Source organism: Camelina sativa, chromosome 11 (assembly GCF_030686135.1).
Source record: "Camelina sativa cultivar CO46 ecotype springtype chromosome 11, ASM3068613v1".
Taxonomy (NCBI): domain Eukaryota; kingdom Viridiplantae; phylum Streptophyta; class Magnoliopsida; order Brassicales; family Brassicaceae; genus Camelina; species Camelina sativa.
In genome coordinates this window covers 48,717,314-48,737,873 of record NC_141890.1, presented here as the reverse complement: position 1 = coordinate 48,737,873, position 20,560 = coordinate 48,717,314, and the positions used below count along the sequence as shown (strand labels likewise).

General features: G+C 37.1%; 4 protein-coding genes and 2 pseudogenes across 6 annotated transcripts; 2 read left to right on the top strand and 4 right to left on the bottom strand.

Moving 5' to 3' along the window:
- Nucleotides 1-3,258: 3,258 nt before the first annotated feature.
- LOC109127659 (uncharacterized) lies at nucleotides 3,259-5,827 on the bottom strand. 2 transcript variants are annotated; one of them, XM_087476359.1, is made up of 12 exons: nucleotides 5,684-5,827; nucleotides 5,503-5,547; nucleotides 5,102-5,352; nucleotides 4,872-5,007; nucleotides 4,535-4,723; nucleotides 4,348-4,437; nucleotides 4,084-4,220; nucleotides 3,953-4,001; nucleotides 3,800-3,879; nucleotides 3,663-3,689; nucleotides 3,496-3,576; nucleotides 3,259-3,394 (listed from the first exon to the last, which is right to left on the bottom strand). In XM_087476359.1, the coding sequence occupies exons 6-11, from the start codon at nucleotides 4,405-4,407 to the stop codon at nucleotides 3,573-3,575; spliced, it is 357 nt and encodes a 118-aa protein (XP_087332485.1). In that variant the 5' UTR covers nucleotides 4,408-4,437; nucleotides 4,535-4,723; nucleotides 4,872-5,007; nucleotides 5,102-5,352; nucleotides 5,503-5,547; nucleotides 5,684-5,827; the 3' UTR covers nucleotides 3,259-3,394; nucleotides 3,496-3,572. The 2 variants fall into 2 exon arrangements, with proteins under 2 accessions (XP_087332485.1, XP_087332486.1); XM_087476360.1 differs by lacking the exons at nucleotides 3,259-3,394; nucleotides 3,663-3,689.
- Nucleotides 5,828-9,886: 4,059 nt separating this feature from the next.
- On the bottom strand, nucleotides 9,887-13,400 carry LOC104726830 (mitochondrial inner membrane protein OXA1). Its single transcript, XM_010445777.3, has 10 exons — nucleotides 13,227-13,400; nucleotides 12,375-12,862; nucleotides 12,125-12,215; nucleotides 11,613-11,660; nucleotides 11,394-11,452; nucleotides 11,022-11,097; nucleotides 10,799-10,930; nucleotides 10,601-10,708; nucleotides 10,468-10,522; nucleotides 9,887-10,369 (listed from the first exon to the last, which is right to left on the bottom strand). The coding sequence occupies exons 2-10, from the start codon at nucleotides 12,839-12,841 to the stop codon at nucleotides 10,104-10,106; spliced, it is 1,302 nt and encodes a 433-aa protein (XP_010444079.1). The 5' UTR covers nucleotides 12,842-12,862; nucleotides 13,227-13,400; the 3' UTR covers nucleotides 9,887-10,103.
- Nucleotides 13,233-14,282, top strand: LOC109127453 (putative F-box protein At5g62060; annotated as a pseudogene).
- A 179-nt stretch (nucleotides 14,283-14,461) lies between these two features.
- On the top strand, nucleotides 14,462-15,158 carry LOC104726829 (putative non-specific lipid-transfer protein 14; annotated as a pseudogene). Its single transcript, XR_015573054.1, has 2 exons — nucleotides 14,462-14,922; nucleotides 15,015-15,158. The product of XR_015573054.1 is annotated as a putative non-specific lipid-transfer protein 14 (transcript).
- A 171-nt stretch (nucleotides 15,159-15,329) lies between these two features.
- Nucleotides 15,330-17,516, bottom strand: LOC104726828 (protein IQ-DOMAIN 23). Its single transcript, XM_010445776.2, has one exon. The coding sequence runs from the start codon at nucleotides 16,202-16,204 to the stop codon at nucleotides 15,479-15,481; it is 726 nt and encodes a 241-aa protein (XP_010444078.2). The 5' UTR covers nucleotides 16,205-17,516; the 3' UTR covers nucleotides 15,330-15,478.
- A 1,223-nt stretch (nucleotides 17,517-18,739) lies between these two features.
- LOC104726827 (tapetum-specific protein A9-like) lies at nucleotides 18,740-19,665 on the bottom strand. Its single transcript, XM_010445775.3, has 2 exons — nucleotides 19,317-19,665; nucleotides 18,740-18,963 (listed from the first exon to the last, which is right to left on the bottom strand). The coding sequence occupies exons 1-2, from the start codon at nucleotides 19,576-19,578 to the stop codon at nucleotides 18,950-18,952; spliced, it is 276 nt and encodes a 91-aa protein (XP_010444077.1). The 5' UTR covers nucleotides 19,579-19,665; the 3' UTR covers nucleotides 18,740-18,949.
- Between the last annotated feature and the right edge of the window lie 895 nt (nucleotides 19,666-20,560).

Below are 20,560 nucleotides of genomic sequence, written 5' to 3'. Positions count from 1 at the left end.
ATGTAAATGGAAAAAATGTGATAATCAACGTTACTGTTGTTTCAAAGAAATGACTGGTATTTAAAAGTAGATTCAAATACCTGTAACGTGAATATGGATTCAGAATGGAAAAAGGTGAATTTGAACAAAAAAGTGAAGCAAAGTTGTCACCCAAGATGATGATGTCCGAACTCTCCTTAGCCACTTATGTTCCTGCTATTCTCATTACAATACCAATATCTGCATGCAAATCCACTCAAAAAAAGTTTCAGACCAATGAGAAAATGATCGGCTGACAGATGAAATACTTGGGAAAGAGAAACTTTTCGATTCTGACATAATCAGAAAAAAAATCAAATAAAAATAATTCAACAGTTTTGAGTAATTCTATCCCTCGTGTAATGCAGGGGCATCATTTGTCCCATCTCCAGATAGCCCCTCAGCATCTACGGTAGCAAAAGGTATGGAATGATTTAATCTGCAACAACCAAATCACAAAGTCAAATGAACACTCGTTTAAATGGATCACAATCAGACATCAATTTTGGTAAGCAGAAAGAGAACTTAAAAAAAAAACAAAAACCATTTCAACTAACACATTCTTCAGCCTCATATACAATGGCAGATGAGGCAACTACATAATCCAAAGCTTAGATTTTAAATCACTAACTTGCTAAAGTATTGTCTTTTCTATATAACTCCATGGAAAAAAAAAATTTATGCAAAAAACATGCAATCCCAAAAGGTGAAGAGCAATATTAATATACAAAAAAAATGGCGAGATGAACCAAAGAGAAGTAAAAAAACCTGGAGAGAGTCAAAGAAGCAAGGGAGGTAAGAGGATTTGTCACAGACAGAGAGTCTTCTTACCTTTTGAGTGCTTGGCTCGCCAAAACCCTATACATTTGCGTAAGATCTGCAAGAGACAGAGAAAGATGAACAAATCAGACAATGGAGGACGATTCAAGATCGGTAATAAAAAAAGTGAGGGGAGTCAACAAACAACAAACATTCTGAAGTTGTAATTTTGGAAAGCTAGGAACAGAAATGGAATGTACAAATTTGAACAAAAAAAAGCCCCGAGCAAAACGATACCTCTGTGGAGATTTGAAAGGGTTATGGAGACCATGCTTGGGGCACTGGGATAAGCTGTCCACAAATGGCTGCAACATCGAACAAAAGTAGAGATAAAAGTTAGAACTGAGACGGATACGGCTTTGCAGCAGGTATAAAGGTTTAGATAGGCTCGCACCTGAGTTCCTGTTTCAGTAACTTTAGTGAAAGGTTCTAAGTTTAGAGGATCTTAAAAGCATGTTATGGGTTTGAAGATCCAATCCACTTTCCCTGCACAATAAACATAACGTGTAAAAATCATCGTTATCTGCATCACAAATCAATGATATTCAAAACAAATCATAAAACAGAGTTGTCTATTCACACTAATTATAAACAGCTAGGAAGTATGCCCTTACAGGACCACAAAAGGGCAACGGTAGCCGTGACTTTGAAAATTATAATATCAAATATACTAGAAAAGAAAAAGCAGACCTTGGTAGTTTTCAATGTCGCAACTATAATATCAAAAAATTTAGAAAACCACTCAACTGAGATCAAAGAGACAAAAAGGAAATTAAGCAAAATTGGAAGCCAAACCGTGGAATTGCTGGTAGCCCGGTGAATGCAGCTCCGGGTACAAGGAAGTGTAGCTCAGATACTTCTCCTCCACCCGTCAATTTCACTAGCTCATCATGTACAATCTGCAACATATCAATGATAAGCCACACTTCAGTACTATTGAAACCAAAAATGATAAGAGTGAAACAGCTATAAAAACCAGTATGCCAATGTAGAAATATGGGGAAGGACTAAGGAATAAGGAGGTGAAACAGAAAATATATACCTTGAACAACTGCTGATCTGGTCCGAAACCATAAAAGCATCATCCAAAACCTGAAATAACAAAAAAAACGACAAGTAAACATTAACATGTAATCAGAGAGAAGAAAGATTGAAAACAGAGAAGCAAAGTGAAAACTAAGAAGTGAACATGTAACTTTGTTTGTTCCAACAATATCAGAAACTAAACCTTGTAGAGACGTATATATATATATATATATATACATGATACATAGAAAATTCTATCTATAGCGACAACCTTAACAAGTAGCGTCACAAAGCATCATAGAGACAGTACTGATCCCATTCCTGAAAAAAAAGCGCACACACAAAGGAAGTTACCCGATAAAAACCCTAAACCATCAATATTCAAAGTTTGACAACGATACATCAAAGCCATATCACCGATCAATTATTATCATAGTAGCAACCTCCACAAATATTAAATCAATGAGAATTAAATAACAATGTAAATTCAATTTTAGAAACCCACAAGTGAAAATATCAGAAGCTATAACGAAAGAAGAGAGTGACAAAATTTCAGAAAATAAAATAAAAAGAGAGAGACCAAACCAGCCATCAATCTACAATAAGATAAGGACAAGTAATTAAAATTAAGATTTAGAAATCAAACCGTCGGAGGAGGGAGCGAGCTTGGCTCTTAACTTGGCTCCTTCCGTAATGTATCTTATCTTTCATGGCCAACATCCACCTACCATACTCCATATCTTCGATTTCAACCAGCTCCATATCTCTCGTCTCGCAAACAAGAAGAAGAAGAAGGAGGATGAAAAGAGAGAAAGTGAGATTAGAGAGTACCATATGTAATTGTATCCGAAGAGGTCTTCTCAAGGGACTCGTTGTCTTTTGCTTCCTCTTTAGATCAGAGAGTACCAAATACTTCTCCTCCACCCAGCAATTTCACTAGCTCAACATGTACAACCTGCAACAAAGCCATGATAAGTCACAGTTCAGTCAAGGCTCATCATGTACTACCAAAGCTAATTCGCTAATGCGTAAAATAAACAAAAATACACAGAGAATGAAGAAGGGAACCTTGGCCATTGAGTTTGGCTCTCTGCAAGCAGCATCCTTCCTCCAGTCAAGTGAACAAACATTTGGGATCTTCTTCACTTGGCTCCTTGTGTATCTTCCATGGCCAAAATGCACCTACCAGAAAGAGGCAAGGTGTAAAAAAGAGAGTATATTAGTCGGATAAATAAGAAAATAAAAGAAAAGCAGATGAAGATTCAGAGAAGCAGACCTTAGCAACAATCATGTGTACAAGTTATGAGCACTTGTTTAAATCTCAAAAATCAAGAAGAAGAAGGATCGAACCTTGACCTTTTTGAGTTTGCTCTGCAAACAGCAGCCTCACGTCCACCACCAGTCAACTGAACAAACATCTCGGCTCTTCACTTGGCTCCTTGTGTATCTTCCATTGCCAACAGTCTTCCATTTCACCCAACTCCTCCATAGCTCCCTTACAATGCTTATCTAACCAAGTAACATTGTATTACTTCAAACAGATGGAACCAATATAATTAGGAAGTGACTATATACAATGTGAAGAATAATTAATACTTTGTTGTCCATTCTAAGAAGAAGTTTGTTAATTACCCATGTGTATATTATAATGCCCCCCATCAGTTGAAGTAGTGGCATCTCCAGCGGGAAATTAAATGGTCTAACCATTGTTACCTGCATCACACACAAATCTATGGTTTCAAAAAAAGGCACAAAACAGAGTTGTCACCCAATACAAACATATAGAACGAATGTGTTACCTTAGGTACGGTGAGCATATGAGCTGCCTTCGTCGACATATCTCCATAAATTTAGTATCTTCGAATATATAGAACAAAACTATTTTCCCTTAAGGTCCATCGACTTATCTCCTTGGGATTTTTTAGATTTCTCTTACCAGTGATTCTGAGGAGCTCCAGTTGTTCTTCCTCTGAGTTCAGAGAATATAGTCCCATTCACCGAGTTCCCTATTACGACCTGCACAGATTTGTTACATCAATGTCAAAGGGAAGAGAAGAAGAGACTGATTTAAGATGATGATCAGACCAACCTCGTGAACAAAAAGCATCTTGATCACATTGCCATGCAACATAATCGACCTGACATTAGGGACCGAAACAAGGGTTACAATCACATCTACAGAGACTTGTGGAAATATGGGATAGTTCTGATTTCTCTTACCAGTGACAATGAGGAGCTCCAGTTGTTCTTCCTCCGAGTCCAGCGTATGTAGTCCCATTCTCTCGCGTACTTGAGCAGGATGAGAACCAGAGAGCTCCTCGGCATCTAGGGTAGCACAAGGTATGGAATGGTTGAATCTGCAAAAAAAAAAGCACAAAAATTAAGTCAATGGTAGGATTCTAAGAGTGGAGAGAAGATGATAAAATACATAACATAAAAGAGGTGGATAATATATAACAGAACATAAAAGAGAGTAACTAGAACCAGTTTGATATTGTTACTGTAGGGGAAGTTCATCTTTGTGTTGGTTCTGAATCTTTTCATTCATACTTCAAACCATAGCATATCTCTGATCTGCACAAAAAAAAAATAAAGAATTAGAAGAAGCTTATTTACTTTTATTTTTTAAAAGTTCTGACATTAAGGGAAGGAAGAACTGTAACATACGTACCTTCAAATTCAGTTTGATGATGTCACTGTAGGAGCTGAGCTAGCAAAGTGTAGTTGAGATACTTCTCCTCCACCCATCAACGGATATAAAACGTTACCAGCAAAAGTCGCATAACCACCAACTGTGATCTCCCAACGCTTTGGACGAGAGAAGTTGCCCGTAAAACCCACACCGAAGAACATGATAATCCTAAAACACACAAAAATTAAGGAAGTTAGACCAAATCCAGGATATTAAATCTATATTGCTAACAAGCAACAAGCAACGATGGTCATGTGAGGAATGGAGAGACCAAATTATACGAGAAGATGTAAAAAAAAAAAAAAAAGAAGCAAACCTCTGGTGGTTTAGAGAGGAGCTTAAGACACAAGAAGCTCCAAAGTTTCACCTTTTGGAGGACATGTAACCTCTCCATCTTTGGACTATTTGGCCGCTCAAGTGGCAGTCCAAGAGCCAGGTCCCATATCAGCTACCTGAGAAGAGAAAGAGAACAGCATCACAATGAAGAGTGTGGGTATATTCAAACGATAACAGTCAATAGCGCGAAAGGCATGTATGTGTATGTACCTGTGAGCAGATGATGAGGCTCCTTGATACAGCCAAAAAGCACAGATCAGAGGTCTTTTCAAGGGACTCGTTGTATCCAAAGAGGTCTTTTCAAGAGACTCGTTGTATCCAAAGAGGTCTTTTCAAGGGACTCGTTGTATCCAAAGAGGTCTTTTCAAGGGACTCGTTGTCTTTTGCTTCCTCTTTAGATCAGAGAGTACCAAATACCTCTCCTCCGCCCAGCAATCTCAGTAGCTCATCAAGAGTACAATCTGCAACAAAGCCAGGATAAGTCACGGTTCTGTCAAGGCTCATCATGCACCAACCAAATAGAGACGAGGTGTAAAAAAGAGAGTATATTTGTCAGATAGATGATAAGAAAAGAGAATTTGAAAAGCAGATGAAGATTCAGAGAAACAGACCTTGGCAACAATCATGTGTACAAGTTACGAGCACTTGTTTGAGTCCTTTACGGCGCAGCAAAGTGCACGGAAGCCACCGTAGGAATAAAATAAAAATAAATAAAGAGAAAAACAAGAAATCAAATGACAAGTAGAGTGACTGAATTAGACAATACAAAGACAAATAAAAAAAAAGATTTACCTGACCCAAAATAGTCCATAGCTCTCGTCTCAGCCACTCTACACATATGAGAAGGTGAATTGCTGCTGATACCGTTACACCGGTGCGGCGGTGAATGCACAGTGCTCTCTCTCTCTCTCTCTCTATTCACGCCTTCACGGACCTGAGAAATTTTAATTTTCCCTGAGAGGCAAAATAATTAATCATAATAATAATTTTCTAAATGATTATAAATAAATAAATAAAAATAGAAGGGCTGAAAAATTCACCTGGGCATGTCTTGTTTGATGGGCTGAAGTTGTTGTTATTGGGCCTTTTTCGGCCTGCTGAACACACACACGAAATAAAATGATCAATCCACACACGAAATAAATCTCAAAAAAATCAATAAGGATCGAAACAGCAGCCTCCTCAACTCCACCCAGTCAACTGAACAAACATCACTTGGCTCCTTCTGTAATGTATCTTCCCTTGCCAACAGTCTTCCATTCCACCCAACTCCATAGCTCCATTACAATGCTTACCTACTAGCCAAGTAACATTGTATTATTTCAAACAGAGATTGAATCAATACAATTAGGAAGATTCACTGTGAAGAAATAATTAATACCGTTCCTTGCTGTCCACTCTAAGAAGAGTTTTGTTAATTACCCATTACCCATGTCACCATGTGTATATTATAATGCCCCCCCCCCCCCCCCCATCAGTTGAAGTAGTGGTGGCATCTCCAGCGGGAAATTAAATGGTCTAACCATTGTTACCTGCATCACACACAAATCTATGGTTTCAAAACAAGGTACAAAACAGAGTTGTCATCAAATATAAACATCTTGGAAGAATGTGTTACCTTAGGTAAAGCGAGCATATGATCTGCCTTTGTCGAGATATCTCCATCTCCATACAAGAGGTGTCTGTACAAAAAAAAACATGACCATAAGTATCTTCGAATATAGAACAAAACTGAGAAAATAATAAAACAGAACAAGACAAAACCAGTGGAGATTTGAAAGGGTATGCATGGGAGAAGCTGTCCACCAATATATAATGGCTGCAACATAGAACAGAGAAGTTAGAATTGAGAGTAATACAACTTCGCAGTAGCAATAGAAGGGTTTTGATAGGCTAGTAGTACCTGAGAGTTCCATCCACTTGAGCAACTTTAACATTGAAGGGGTTCTCTCCAATCAGAGGATCCAAAAGCGTGTTATGATTGGAAGATCCAACCAAATCCACTTTCCCGGCTGCATTATAAAACCTAACACACAGGAAAGTAAAAAATCTCAGAAACCAAATACAAGAGAAACTTTAGTAATAGTAAGCTTACCAAATTACAAAATTCAAAGTCTGACAAGTAAAGACACACACCAAAACCACAGAGCCCTGTCGTACTTCAGGAGGAGCAGGATGGGCACCAGAGAGCACCAGGTTCAATCTGCAAAAACAAAACAAAACACGGAAAAAATTAAGTCAATGGTTGGATTCTGATGAGAGTAGAGACAAGGTGATACGATACATAACATAAAAAAGAGTATAAGGGTGGATAATATATGAAAACAGAACATAAAAGAGAGTAACAAGAGGAACCAGTTTGTTTGATGTTGTTATTGTAAGGCATCTCAGTGTTGGTTCTGAATCTTCTTCGTCAGTTCTTCAAACCATAGCATAGCGACCATGTTCTGAATCTACTTTCGTCGCTTCACAAGAAAAAAGAAAAAGAAAAAAACCAATCAACAGAAATCAAAAACGAAGAAAAGGAACCAGAAGCAAAAATTGGGAAGACAAACCGTGAGGGAGGAGGAGAGATCGAGACGAGTTGAATTGGTGGGTGAGGATTGAGGAAGCAAGAACAGAGTAGCAGACACGCAATCTCTCCTACACGTTTCGACTCGATGATGGTTTTGCAATCTTTTCCAAAAAAAAAAACCCTAAAAAAATCAGACAAGTATGAGAATTGCAAAACAAAAAGAAGAAGAACAGAGAGAAAGAGAGAGATCAGAGAGTACCAAACAAGAAGAAGAAGAAGGAGAAAAAGGGCTCGTCGTCGTCGTATTTGCTAATTCCTCTTCAGAAATTGGCCCGTTCGTGCTTTAGATTGAAACATCTCCCTCCCGCTGTTAGACAAAGACAATACCTAACAAGTAACAACATGTGTAAAAAGCTTACCAAATTACAAAACTCAAAATCTGAGAAGTAAAGACACACACACACCAAAGCTCCGTAGTACTTGAGCAGGATGAGCACCAGAGAGCTCCTCGGCATCGATCTAGGGTAGCAAAAGGTATGGAATGGTTCAATCTGCAAAAAGAAACAAAACACAAGAAAGTAAGAAGCTTACCAAATTAGAAAACTCAAAATCTGAGAAGTAAAGACACAACAGCAATTTAGCTTCATCAATTGTTTATATATTAAGGGAATGAAAACTGTAACATAGTTACCTTCAAAATCAGATTGATGCTGGTACGGTAGGAACGCCGGCGACCGTGTTCTGAATCTACTTCGTCGCTGGCTTAAAAAAAACAGATCTTTATAAGAGAAACAATTGAAACAGAGATGAAAACGAACGAAAGAAGCAAAATTGGAAGCCAAACCGTGGAGGAGTTGATGAATTGGTGGTGGAGGAAGCAAGAAGAACATAGTAGCAGACTCAATCTCTCTCCCCTTAGTTCTGGCTTCAGAGTTCAGACATACATACACGTCTCGATCATGGTTTTGCAATTTTGTCTAAAAAACCCTAGAAAAAAAAATCAGAGAAGTAAGAGAATTGCAAACAAGAAGAAGAATGATGGAAAGAGAAGAGAGCGAGATCAGAGAGTACCAAACAAGAAGAGAAGAAGAAGAAGAAGAAGGGCTTGTCATCTTTGCTTTGATCCTCTCTCGGATTCCGCTGACTTTGCTTCTCCGGCCAAGACAAGACCTAACAAGTGTGTGTAAAAAGTAAACTCAGAATCCATTAATTAATCAGAGGTGAAGGAAAAGGCAGAGAGAGAGAAGCTTACTTAATTAGTTGGAATCGAACAATGGGATCTTCATCCATCGGCTTCTTTTATCATAGTACCGAGACACCACCGGCGGCGATCTTCTCTTGTTCGCTCTCAGTCGGAGAGAGAGCAACAAAAAAAAATACAAAGAAGAAGAAAGATTAGATTATTTATGACTGATGAGAGAGTATTTATAAGATTTTTAGGGTTTACCACTTTACTCCAAAAAGAAATAGGAAAACTTTAGGGTTTTGTTTCCTTTTCCTTTTTTTTTGGATTAAAAATTCTTTTTTTAGGATTATAATTTCCTCTTTTGCAAACAAAAAAAAATGGAAATCGATCAGATCACAACGGTAAGATAAAAAAACAAGAATTAATAATAATCAATCCACTTTTATCTTTTGTTAGCCTATATAAAAAAGCTATCACATATTGGTTCATTCTACAAAAAAAAACCATCATCATCAGTCACAACAAACACAAACACATACACATTAAAAGGAAAACTTTAGTATCTATGTTAAGCACTTTCTCATACACTTTTTAGTATCTATGTTAAGTGCTTACCTTGTCCTCTCTTCTAACGTTAATCTTTTTGTTTTCTTATTAACTCGAAAGATCATGATGGACTCCGATGCCGTATATCCGTGAATATCTTCATTGGTACGTCGGTTAGATATAGCATTCATCAAATCTAGGATAGTGACAGACATCCCCGGGACAACTGATGCTTAATTCCTTTGGTAAGAATAAATCACACATGTACAATAATAGACTTTTGATTTACCTCTTAATTTGGTCAAAACACATCCTCAAGCAGATCCTTATGTACGTATGTTGATGAGTATAAGATGAATGGTTTGACTGTTTGCAGGCAGAGAGATAGTGAGATAGGAAACGCCTAAACTGGTGGCGGGAATACACAGATACGTCTTCGTGCTGTTCAAACAGAGTGGGAGGCAAACGGTGACGGCAGCGCCGGAAACAAGAGAGTGTTTCAACACAAAAATGCGTTCTCTTCTTACTTTGGTCGTCTTTCTATACTGTTTACTTCAACGCCCAACGTGAAACTGCTCCTCGACGACGTCCTTCTTTTATTAATCCACTAATAGTATAATATAACCTCTACCTTATAAACAATAAAGCTCAATATTTTTGTGATTATGGATGGTTTATCAGACTAAATCAAACCACTCCCTATATATTCAAATATATCCAATTTTGTTCAGGTTTTGTTACTTAACAAGATAAAAACAGTATTCTTTTCTCTAACCGGTCAAAACAAACTTACAATATCGTTCCATAAAATAATCAAAGAAAACATATAATTTCACTAGTAGCTGCCTCCATCAATAATGAGAAAAATCTGTGTAAGGTAGTAACTAGTTCACTTTTGAGTCAAAAGCTTTATTAAGTTTTCCTTTGCCCGTCTAACAATAATAGTATGCACCACTTTGGATCGATCACCTCTTCTTGCTGCTGTTCTTCTTCCTTCCCTTGACTTGGCTCTCCAAAGCCTTGAGCCTCTTACTAACAGGACTCAACGATGTTGAAGAGGCCCTCGGGTTTACTGGCGAAGCTGGTAGTGTCTGGTTCTGTGAATGGTCCTGCGTCATGGCTTTCATTTTCTTGAGAGCTGAAAACAGGTCAAATGAAGGTTGTTGACCTGGAGGAGTTGGAGGCAGTTCTGGTATGCGTAACATCTTCTTCACTTGAGGACGCTTAATCACTGTCATTAATCACCACATAAACCATTCCTTGTTATTGTTTCAAACCAAAGAATATGCTGCAATTAGTTAGGAATCTTGATTACACACACTCACTCACCAAGTCCATACATGAGGGAGAACATGTTGGATGTAATCCAGTAACAAAATATAGCCTGCAAATTTTCGCAGAGACATTAGAAAATCCATATCACAAAGTCTTTGGGGTTGCTATTACCGGTAGTAATAATAACCTGTGGAAAACTCATTGTCATGGGCACCGTGAGGAGAGCGAACCCCCGGAAAACATTTTTTATTGTGCCAGCCATCGGATTCCCTTCCATGCCTTCTTGTGCATTACACTGGGAGGTGACAATTCTCAAGCTTAACTTAGTCAGTCTTGACAAATGTTGAAGATGTCAACATTGTTATTAAATTAGCAGAAACGGTACCTCAACGGTTATCAAGAATGTCAATCCTGTTATAACCGGCAAGATGTATAAGCTGTCGGGAGTTGTTAGATCGGTAAACCATAATGCCCCTCCTGTTTGGAATGAAGGTACCTTCTCTGCCATATTTCGAATCTGGGGAAACAAATTTAACTCATTTTGCGACAAAAAGCCTAATGACAAACAACATATCCCAACAAGTATCTTAAAGATTTAAAGGTCTTACAGCAAGAAAAAAGCAGATGAACAGAGGTCCCTGAATAAGCATCCCTTTCATTGGAGTGAATGGAGTGACACCATATCTGTAAATTATAAACAAACACTGTATGGTTATTTGGACATATCAACCAAAATAGCTCAAAATGTCAGGAGACTACACCAACTCAATAGCCAGCAGAGCAGACGAGATATAATATGACATAGTATAGCGCACTTGCTTCCCAACTATGATCAACGAGGGGTAATTTTGACATGAACTCCAAATCTTGATAATTAGTCTAGAATTCTTGATTATCAGACCAAAAGAAGTTCAACACTAAAAAGAGATGTTTCAAATTGATTTCTGGTCAAAAGAAGTTTAAATCTAAAAGCAGCTTACTCTTTAAACAAATTCTTCATCTTCTTTTGACCTTCTACCATCGTAACGGCGTCCATGCCCTGAACGAAAAATATGGAGAAAAATTAAAGAAAGATGTAGATAAAGGAAATTCGGGGCTAAAGCTGAGTGGACATATAGTCAGTACAAAAGCAATTGGCAGAGTAGCAAAAGTGAGGAGGAATCCCATTATGTATGGCTGTAATGGAAAAGTTAACATACCTTGTTTTGCATTTCCTCCCGGATGGACTCTAACCGTGGCTTCATCAGCTGCATATGATCATAGAATACATTACTGATGGATGCAGCAAACGGCAGAAATATAGAGAACCAATTATAAATGCCAGAAAATATAAGTTAAAGTTCATCGACTTATTTATGCTTTTCTTTTATAACTAAAATTTTGTTTCAGAACCTAAGTATGTAAATACAGAAGCTAGAAGAAAATGTAATGGTTGAAAAGTAGGAGATCTGCATGAAATTCACAAGTACTTCCTTTATAGTAGTTTACGATTTATATTGGAGACTTGTGTCATTGACTACAGTGATGTGAATCTCAATTTCCTATTCTATTGAGAGTCCATATTCCACATGTAATGTTTAATGATTTCAAAATCGAAAAAGCACGTCTAATTCTCTAAATACAGACAATCTCCATATTTGAAATGACTTTATATAGGCACTATCCTAAATGGTCTGCACAGTGAAAAAAGAGAAAAAAGGGAGACACATACCGCCAACTTTGTCGTGTCTTTCATTTGTTTGATCAAGAGAGGAACTGTTGATGACCGGATCAATATGGTTGCCACAACAATGGACGCCCACCTGTTAGGATACGAGGAAATGGTAATATCTTAAACATATGCTATGTCCAGAATTTTAACTCATATATATCCAGGAGTATTCAGCTAACGTGTGATGTAAATTAAGATCAACTGCAGGCAGATTAATCAAAGTGAAACACGACACAATCAAGTTCCTTACCACTCAAAGCCAGTGAATGAATGCACCATATCAATGCAATGTTGAAGGGCCGCAATAGGGAAGAAAGAGTCAGCAGCTGCAAGTGTAACTTCACTGACTGCAGCGGCAGCCTGAGCTGGAGCATCTTGCAATGTTGATTCGCTTATGACTTCTGCGATATCGGACATGACGCCAATATTTTCCGAGCCGACACCTTGTGCACTTGACATGTAACGATAAAAAGCAAAACCAGAAGCAGGAGCCAGAGGCAAATGTAAGCTTCCTCCTCCTCCTCCCGGAATTTTGGAGAAATCAAAGCTGTTGTTAACGGATCTTTGGTGAAGAAAGCTATGGTAACTTCTTTGAGATGTTTCTTGACAAAATGATTCCCCTTCACGATCATTTACACGAGGGACAATATGATAAACTGGTTGATTCCGACGAGCGAAAAGTGTGGACCTTATAGATAAGGTTCGCCTGAAAGCCATTTTCAGAATCTAAACAAGATCCTGCAAGTAGTAAGAGGACAAATTACTAAATTGGTGAAAAGCTGTAATTTTGGTCACAGACGAATTAAAAATGTGATTTTTAGATCAAAGAACAAAGCTTTCGTCATCCTCGATCTTACTAACAAGATCCTTAGAAGAGTCATACTATAGATTGAACATATGAAAGAAACAGAGCAGATTTGAAAGCAGAGAGATTTCATAACAACACCAATCAAATCAGAGACTTAAACATACAATATCCAAAATCTAAGCTAACCATTTGGTAGAATCTATCATTTAAAAAACCACAAACAGAGTAACAATCAATAGCAGTAGAGGAACAAAACCAATCTTGAAGAGAGAGAATCTGAAGAAATGGTGAAACCTGGAAATGGATGAAGAATACGGTGGCGGTGAGATGAGACAGCTACGGCGAAAAATTGACGACGATGATGAAGGGGTTTTAGAACGGCCCAAGTTTTTTTTTTTTTTGTTACGACATCACTAATGGAAGAAGGTCAGAGATTCAGATTGGTACGGCAAATTAGGGATTTTAGTTAAACCGAACTGGTTTGTGTTTGGTTTAAAAACCGAACCGAATCCGATCGCTTTTGACTTTTTGACTTTTTATCTAAACCGAATCCGATCTGGTTTGTGTTTGTAAGGTTTTTTATATATTTTATTTTGTTGTAGTAGAAAATTAATTTGTTACATTACTTTAAAATCCATTTTCTGTTTAGGTTTACTACTCACAATTCTATTGTTAAATTAAAAAAAATTACGTTGTATATATCTTTCATATAATCTCTTATTAGGGTTTTACAAAAAATAGACGTGATGAAGTGAAGAAGAAGCGAGGAGAACAACCACTTGATATATCATCACAACGACAACGTCGTCGCTAACGTGAAATCTCCACCGGGAAAAAGTCCGGTTCTATTATGCATATCCCTCTCGATCTAACGGTGGAGATACTTAAGAAATTCTCGGCCAAGTCTCTCGTGAGGTTCCAATGCGTCTCGAAGCAATGGTCAATCATTATGGGAAGAGTTGGAGAACACTTGTTTTGTTTTTACATTGAGGGATCCCAAGAAGCAATGGAGGAACATCAAGTGCGGCATCGAACATCACTATCCGTGGCTACCCGCGGTTTGCATCAACTGGATTATCTATCTATTACCGAGCTACCAAAGATCATGGCTCTACATTTTTCTTGGTTAGTTTTAATGTTAGGTCCGAGAAATTTAGTTATGTGAAGGCTTCGAAAGCGCTGATTGAGAGCAAGGATCCGACTCTAATAAACTACCAAGGGAAGCTAGGATTGGTATGTTACATGGAGGCCGGCGTGGAAATATGGGTTATGGAGGAGGATGTTAAGAAACAAGAATGGTCCAAGGTTACCGTTCATAGCCCCTTTCTCAAATCTCAATTATCTCTATGAGCTTATTCACCTTTTCCTTTGCACGACTTCACTACTAACATTGGTTAAGAAATGCTAACGTGCACGTCATCAATGACACTATTGTGCACCATGAATCACCATTCGCATGAAATGGCTTGTTTTTAGATGTAAACATATAATCCGAAATATCACACAACCTCTGTTGGAAACCAACTCCAAACACACACACATAGAAACGCTCATTTTTTCTGTCTTGTCTATAAACCATAGCTTGTACAACAAGCATAAACGTTCTAGCTAGCTAGTTTAGTCAAATAAAGATATATATATGATGAAATCATTCTATCCGGTGATGTCTCTCTTCTTATTACTATTGTCGGCTACATGTTCAGCGACGGTGGAAAACTCTGCGGAATGTGCGGCGGTGGGAACGCTGGTCTCGTCGTGCACGGAGTTTGTAAACTACGGTTACCCGGATCCGATACCAGGGTCGAGCTGCTGCGACGCGATGACGATGCGGGACCTACTCTGATTCGTCAGAGAAGAGAAAGTGGCTCTGTAATTGCTTCATGGAACTCATCAATGTCTATAACTCTAACGCCACCGCCATTTCTACGTTATCTGGTTTCTGCGGTGTTGTTTTGGGTTTCACCATCGACCCTAACACCGATTGCAACTTGTAACTTACTACTAAACCTTTCCTCTTTGTATATGTATTCTTATAGTATCATCTAATTATCAAATTTGATTAATTTATATTCTTTTTTCTAGCATTCAGTGAAGGCACTAAACTCTTTGAAGGCTCAGAGGAGATGTCGTAGCACTCACGAATTATAAGTGTTTGAATCTGACTGAGGAGGTTTGGTTATCCGAAACAAGATGTATTAAACTCATTATTGCTGTCTTGGAAAAATAGTTACATCAGTTAGGTTTTGTTTAGTTTCAATTCTTCTAATATCTAAATAATCTAATCATTTTAGCCATTTCAACATTCCGTTTTTGACACAGTTTAAACCGGTATAACTTGGATAGTTGGATCTAAGCAGTTTGATTAATCTGTGATTGAGCACTAATCAACAAAGATAAGAGAGAACAGAGCTATGTTCCTTCTTTTGCAAGCAATCGAAACTTGTTAAAAACAATTTACACATCCCCCAGTGTTAATACTTTTTAGCTCCTGGAAAATTACCAAACTCAAACCACAAAAAAAAAAGAAAAGAAAAGAGAATCAAAATCTAAACAAGAAACGAAGAATGCATCCTCGATTTCGCGCTTTGGTTACGATTCAATCGATCAGAAAGTCCTCCTCCGTAGTAACCGGGGCTTCCAACATCCGTACTCTCTTCTGCAACCGCCGTGTAGTAGTAATACTGTCCCTGAACAGATCTCTTGTAGCCACTGGTATCATTAGAGACCTCAGCTCTCTGTTTCGGTGCGCTCTGTGACCGGACTTTAGCTTTATAAGACTCTGTGTTAGCCATGTAATTCGGGTGATAACCCGAGTAGTAATAGTTATTACATCCCCAAGAATACTCGCTTCTTGATGTCGGCGTAAACGGAGTTCTTCGTCTTGATCCACTAGACCCAACTTGAGGACTGTTCTCTGTACTTCTTGGACCCAACAAAGATTGTTGTCTTTTCCTCGGAGACTCATTGTTTCTCTCTGAACGTAGCGGTTTGGAATGAAAATGAGGCTTCCAAGTATCCACTTCTAGGATCTTGTCTTCGTCTTGGACTTCCTCGGCTTGCCAATCTAACCGCTTAGAGCCAACACGGTGGTCCATAGAGATGACTTCAGCGTTTGAAACGCATCGAGTGTGGAGAGAACGCGGAGAAGAAGAGGAAGATGGGAATAATAGAGCGGTCGAGGAGTGGAAAGAAACAGAGGAGTGAGAAGAACGAGAGGCTCGAGCACGAGCTTGAGATTGGAGACGAACCAGAGTCTGCATCCTTCTAAGCATATCTGCGGTTTGTTTTCTCACTATGTGTCCTCTCACTAACGCTTGAAGCTTTACTAAAGCCTTTAATGCTCTTAATGCCCTCCTCGCCTGAAATGTAACACATAAGCCAAAAATTGAACCAAAAAAATCTTCAAAGCATACAATAAATGCAACAAGACACAAGTTTCAATCGTTTGCATGTACTTCCGAAGCCAATGTATAAAGTTTCTAATTTTTGATATAAGTATAAATATTGACTTCGTATAAAATATTTTTTGAAGTAATTTGGCTCCACCACAAATAATCTAAGTTGAGTTCGTTTGAAAGGGAATGATAACAAGGACAAGACGAGTTTAATCATTTGTTAAAGACACAATCATCGTTAATTTTGAACACCGCTAAAGGGATTAGTGGTATGTGAAATTATTCTATCTTGCTTTTAGTTTCCCAACCACTTCCACTTGGTACCAAAAACTAGATATAGTAATCACAGAGCCCACCTTTCTCGAAAGTATTATGTCTCAAGGTCAAATGTACACACACACACGAGTTCTTCTTTTCACATTGGTCAAGATGTGAGAACACACATACTAGATCTTGGAAATAACATAATTTAACTCGAATTAGAGAATCTCCAAATTCCGTGTTTTGAACCTTTTTATTGATAAACAATTAATTCATCCATAAGAACTTGAAAAAGAGTTGAAAAAAAAACATGGTTAAAAAACGAAACTTTATTAACTAAAAGTGAAAATAAAATAGGCAACTTGTAAAAGTTTTTGGCTAAAGATTTCAACTTTAAAGTTTATGTCCTAAAGAAAAAGAGAGAAAAAAAAGAACCCATCTGTAAAATACTAATTAGTCTTATTTATTTCCATAAAGTTCAGAACTAAAGAAAAAAAAGCAGAAAATAACGTGGAAAGAAAAAAAAAAAAAAAAAAAAAAAAAAAAAAAAAAGAACTTGGCCCATCATACAACTAAAATCATATGATTCACACCAACAATAATCTAAGTTCATCTAAAACAGAAGAAGAAGATATATATATAAATTTTTTAAAGTACTCTCATTCATAACCACTAAAAATAGTGTCGGCAGAATGTAACAAGTTTCAACGAAACTTCTTCGATTCACATTTGTTTGTCTTCTTCTTCATCTTCTATAGTCAGTTTCTCTCGGACCAAAACCCCACACAAGAAAATACAAATTTTACCCATTGTTTCCATTTTTTCAAAATTTTGAATTTTGGGAATGTTTTAAACAAAAAAAAAACCCCGAATTTTCAGACAGCTAGTTCACACTACGTTAAAGAATTTTAGGAAAGTTTCCTTCATAGATTAAAAGATTAAATGAGGAAAGAACAGAGAAAGTTTTCAAGATTCAAGAAAATCAAGAAAATGAGTATATACACATTCAGACAGATTACAGAGTACGCATCCACGCGCCAACATGTAGCACGTTAGTTACACGCGTATTTTTTTGAAAGGCTTAATAAAGCTTGACTTTGTTTAATAAGTAAAACAAAAAGAGCGTCGGTTAAAGTCAATGGGCCTGACTACACTCCTACCAACCGTACCACATCTGTTCTTTGTGTTTCGGTTTCAAACCCATTTATTATAACATACGTCACTTTTATTATGTGTTCTTTTTTCTTTTCTTTTTAGTATGTGTGTAATGTGAAATGGGATGTGAAATTGTGAAGTGATAACTGATGAATATTAGATATTTGACTTATTTATGTTGAGAAAAATTTTCATTCTGTAAAAAAAAAAAATGAGAATAATTGGGAGGACGTGTCATTCTTTGAAGCCCATACTTTCACTGGAGTCTAGTGTCTGCGACTTCTGCATACTGCAGCTTTTGTTCTTTCTTTGTGTAGGGAATATATTTTTTTAAAAATCAGATTTTTTGTTGTTGTTGTTGTGTGGATGATACTGGGTAGTTTATCTTTATCCAGACCACGTAATGTTACATATGTTGTTATTGTGGTGGCATCTAATCCGAAGTCTTGTACTTCAATAACTAATTTTAACAGTTTCCATAACAATGAAAGGGTTATTATAATCTTTATTGCAACACTAAAGATATGTTGAAAGCTTTGTAATTTCTTCCAAGTCACTTATTTGAAAGCTTTATAATTTTAACACTAAACCCAATTTGAAAGCTTTATAATTTCTTCCAAGTCACTTATTTTTCGTTATCGTTTATTTTTCTACTCATTAGGAGGATGCATTTTAGAAGTAAGTCTATATGAAAAGGAAAATATTAGGGACTGTTCGAAAATAAAAATAGCTGTGATGTACTCCTACATGATAACGATCGTCTAGACTAGAACCCCCCCCCCCCCCCCCCCCCCCCCCCCAATAAATATACTATCCTCAAGTCTTATTCAGCAATCAGCAACTAGGGGTCAGGTATTTGTAGACTTTCTAGCTTCTTAAACACACATACTCCACTTTTTAGCTTGACCAACAAAACAACTTGCATGATTTTTCCAAGCATGTTAAACAACCTACAAATCTAGGAGTATTTATTTCCGATCATTAGACTTACGTACATGATTAAAAGCGTTTCGTACCTCATAATTAGCAAAGCCGTATTACACTAGTACATAAATTTCCAAGCAAAACTTCTCAGAACTTTATTACAAGTATTAAAAGAAATACAAAGGCAGAAGCGAGGAAAAAAAACATAAAAATCGAATATTTCTCATTATTCTTTATTTTTCCCATTTCCCTCGATCATCTCAGAATTGATTCGTAGCTAAACTAAGCACTTATACCTGCACAATACAAACCAAAAAAAAAAAAAATCCTCAGAAACAGATATGAAATACGTACGAGTCTATATATACATCATAAAAGAACACTAGTCGAGTTAGCTAGAGCCTAGTTGATATTTGAGGTCCGATCCTACTTATCTACTTTTTTTAATACGGCTGATATTTTAATTAGCCCAATAATTTTTATTGTACTATTTTATAAAATCGTATAGATGTTGGTACAAAAACTAGCTACCGTATCCAAACTCAAATTATGTATGAGATTTGTACTTTTCATCTGTACATCCTCAACTTGGAAGTTGGAACGAACCAAATTTTCCAAACTTATCGGTTAAAAGTGAATAAATCAGTACCGCAATCCACAGGAGGAAGGTTACAAAGCGCAGGAAGAGAGGTGACTGCGCGGAGAGCGTTGCATAGACAATCTCTGTTAGTTGATTGAAGTGCGGCGCAACATTCTGAATTCGGTCTGCCTGAACCCGGCAGCACCATGGCGGCACACACCTGCACATTTGCTAGATCGTTGCCACATTCTTGGGCTTGAACCATCAGTATAGCAGCCATGGCTAGAAAAAGGACACTGAGAACGGCTGCCAAAGACTTTAACGATGCCATAGATAAGTTTGTTTCTATATGTATATCTGATGTAGTTCTATCTCTATGTTTTAATTAGGACCTCACAGCAATATATGAATATTTATATAATGTTACGAGTGTATATATTTTGAGAGATTAATTAGATAAAGATGCGCGGAGACGTTTGGCATGGCCACATGGTCTGGTTGGTTCATAAGATTAACATGCGAAAAAAACTAAATTAAAGAATATCATAACTGTTCCATTTTTAGTTTGTTTTTTTCCATAAATTAAATCCACGCTGAGTGCATTTATACATGCTCAATCATTATCTTATATACAAATAACTAGATATATATATATATATATATATATATATATATATATATAAGGAGTTGATAAATTAGCTTGAATCTCTTGTATCTTGTGGGGTGGGTCGGTCTAGTAGGATGGTTGGTATAATATGGAAGATGAAAACGTATATGTTTTTCAAGTTGTTTTTTGTATAATTTTAAATTAGACCTTGCATACTATATTTTTTTAGATGCATAAACTCACTATTTCAGAGTCAGAATTAGCAGACTACATATCCAACCTACATATAATAATAAATGTTGTCATTCGACTTGAAATCAGAAGGTGATGTTTAAGGACAGTGGCCAAATGTTAACTACAATGGCATACCGCTTATGCTCGGAGATAAAAGTAACAATGTTTTGCCTTGCTCAATGCTCACGCATACTGAAATCATAAAGCTTGTAATCCTCTACGGCTCCAACGATCAGTGTTCTGTTTAGTAGTATGCAGAAAAAGTCATTTGCTTATTTATTGAGAACAATATATATCATCTAACTACTTTAATGGGTTCGAGTCATATATATAACTTAATGGTTACTTTTCAGATTTCGTTAGTATATTGCTCTCTTTAGTATATGGCTCTATGCTACTACATATAGCTAGAGTTTGCAGCATCTGTAAAACGGAATTGACCTTACCCAGCCAGTAATAAATACTGAACCTT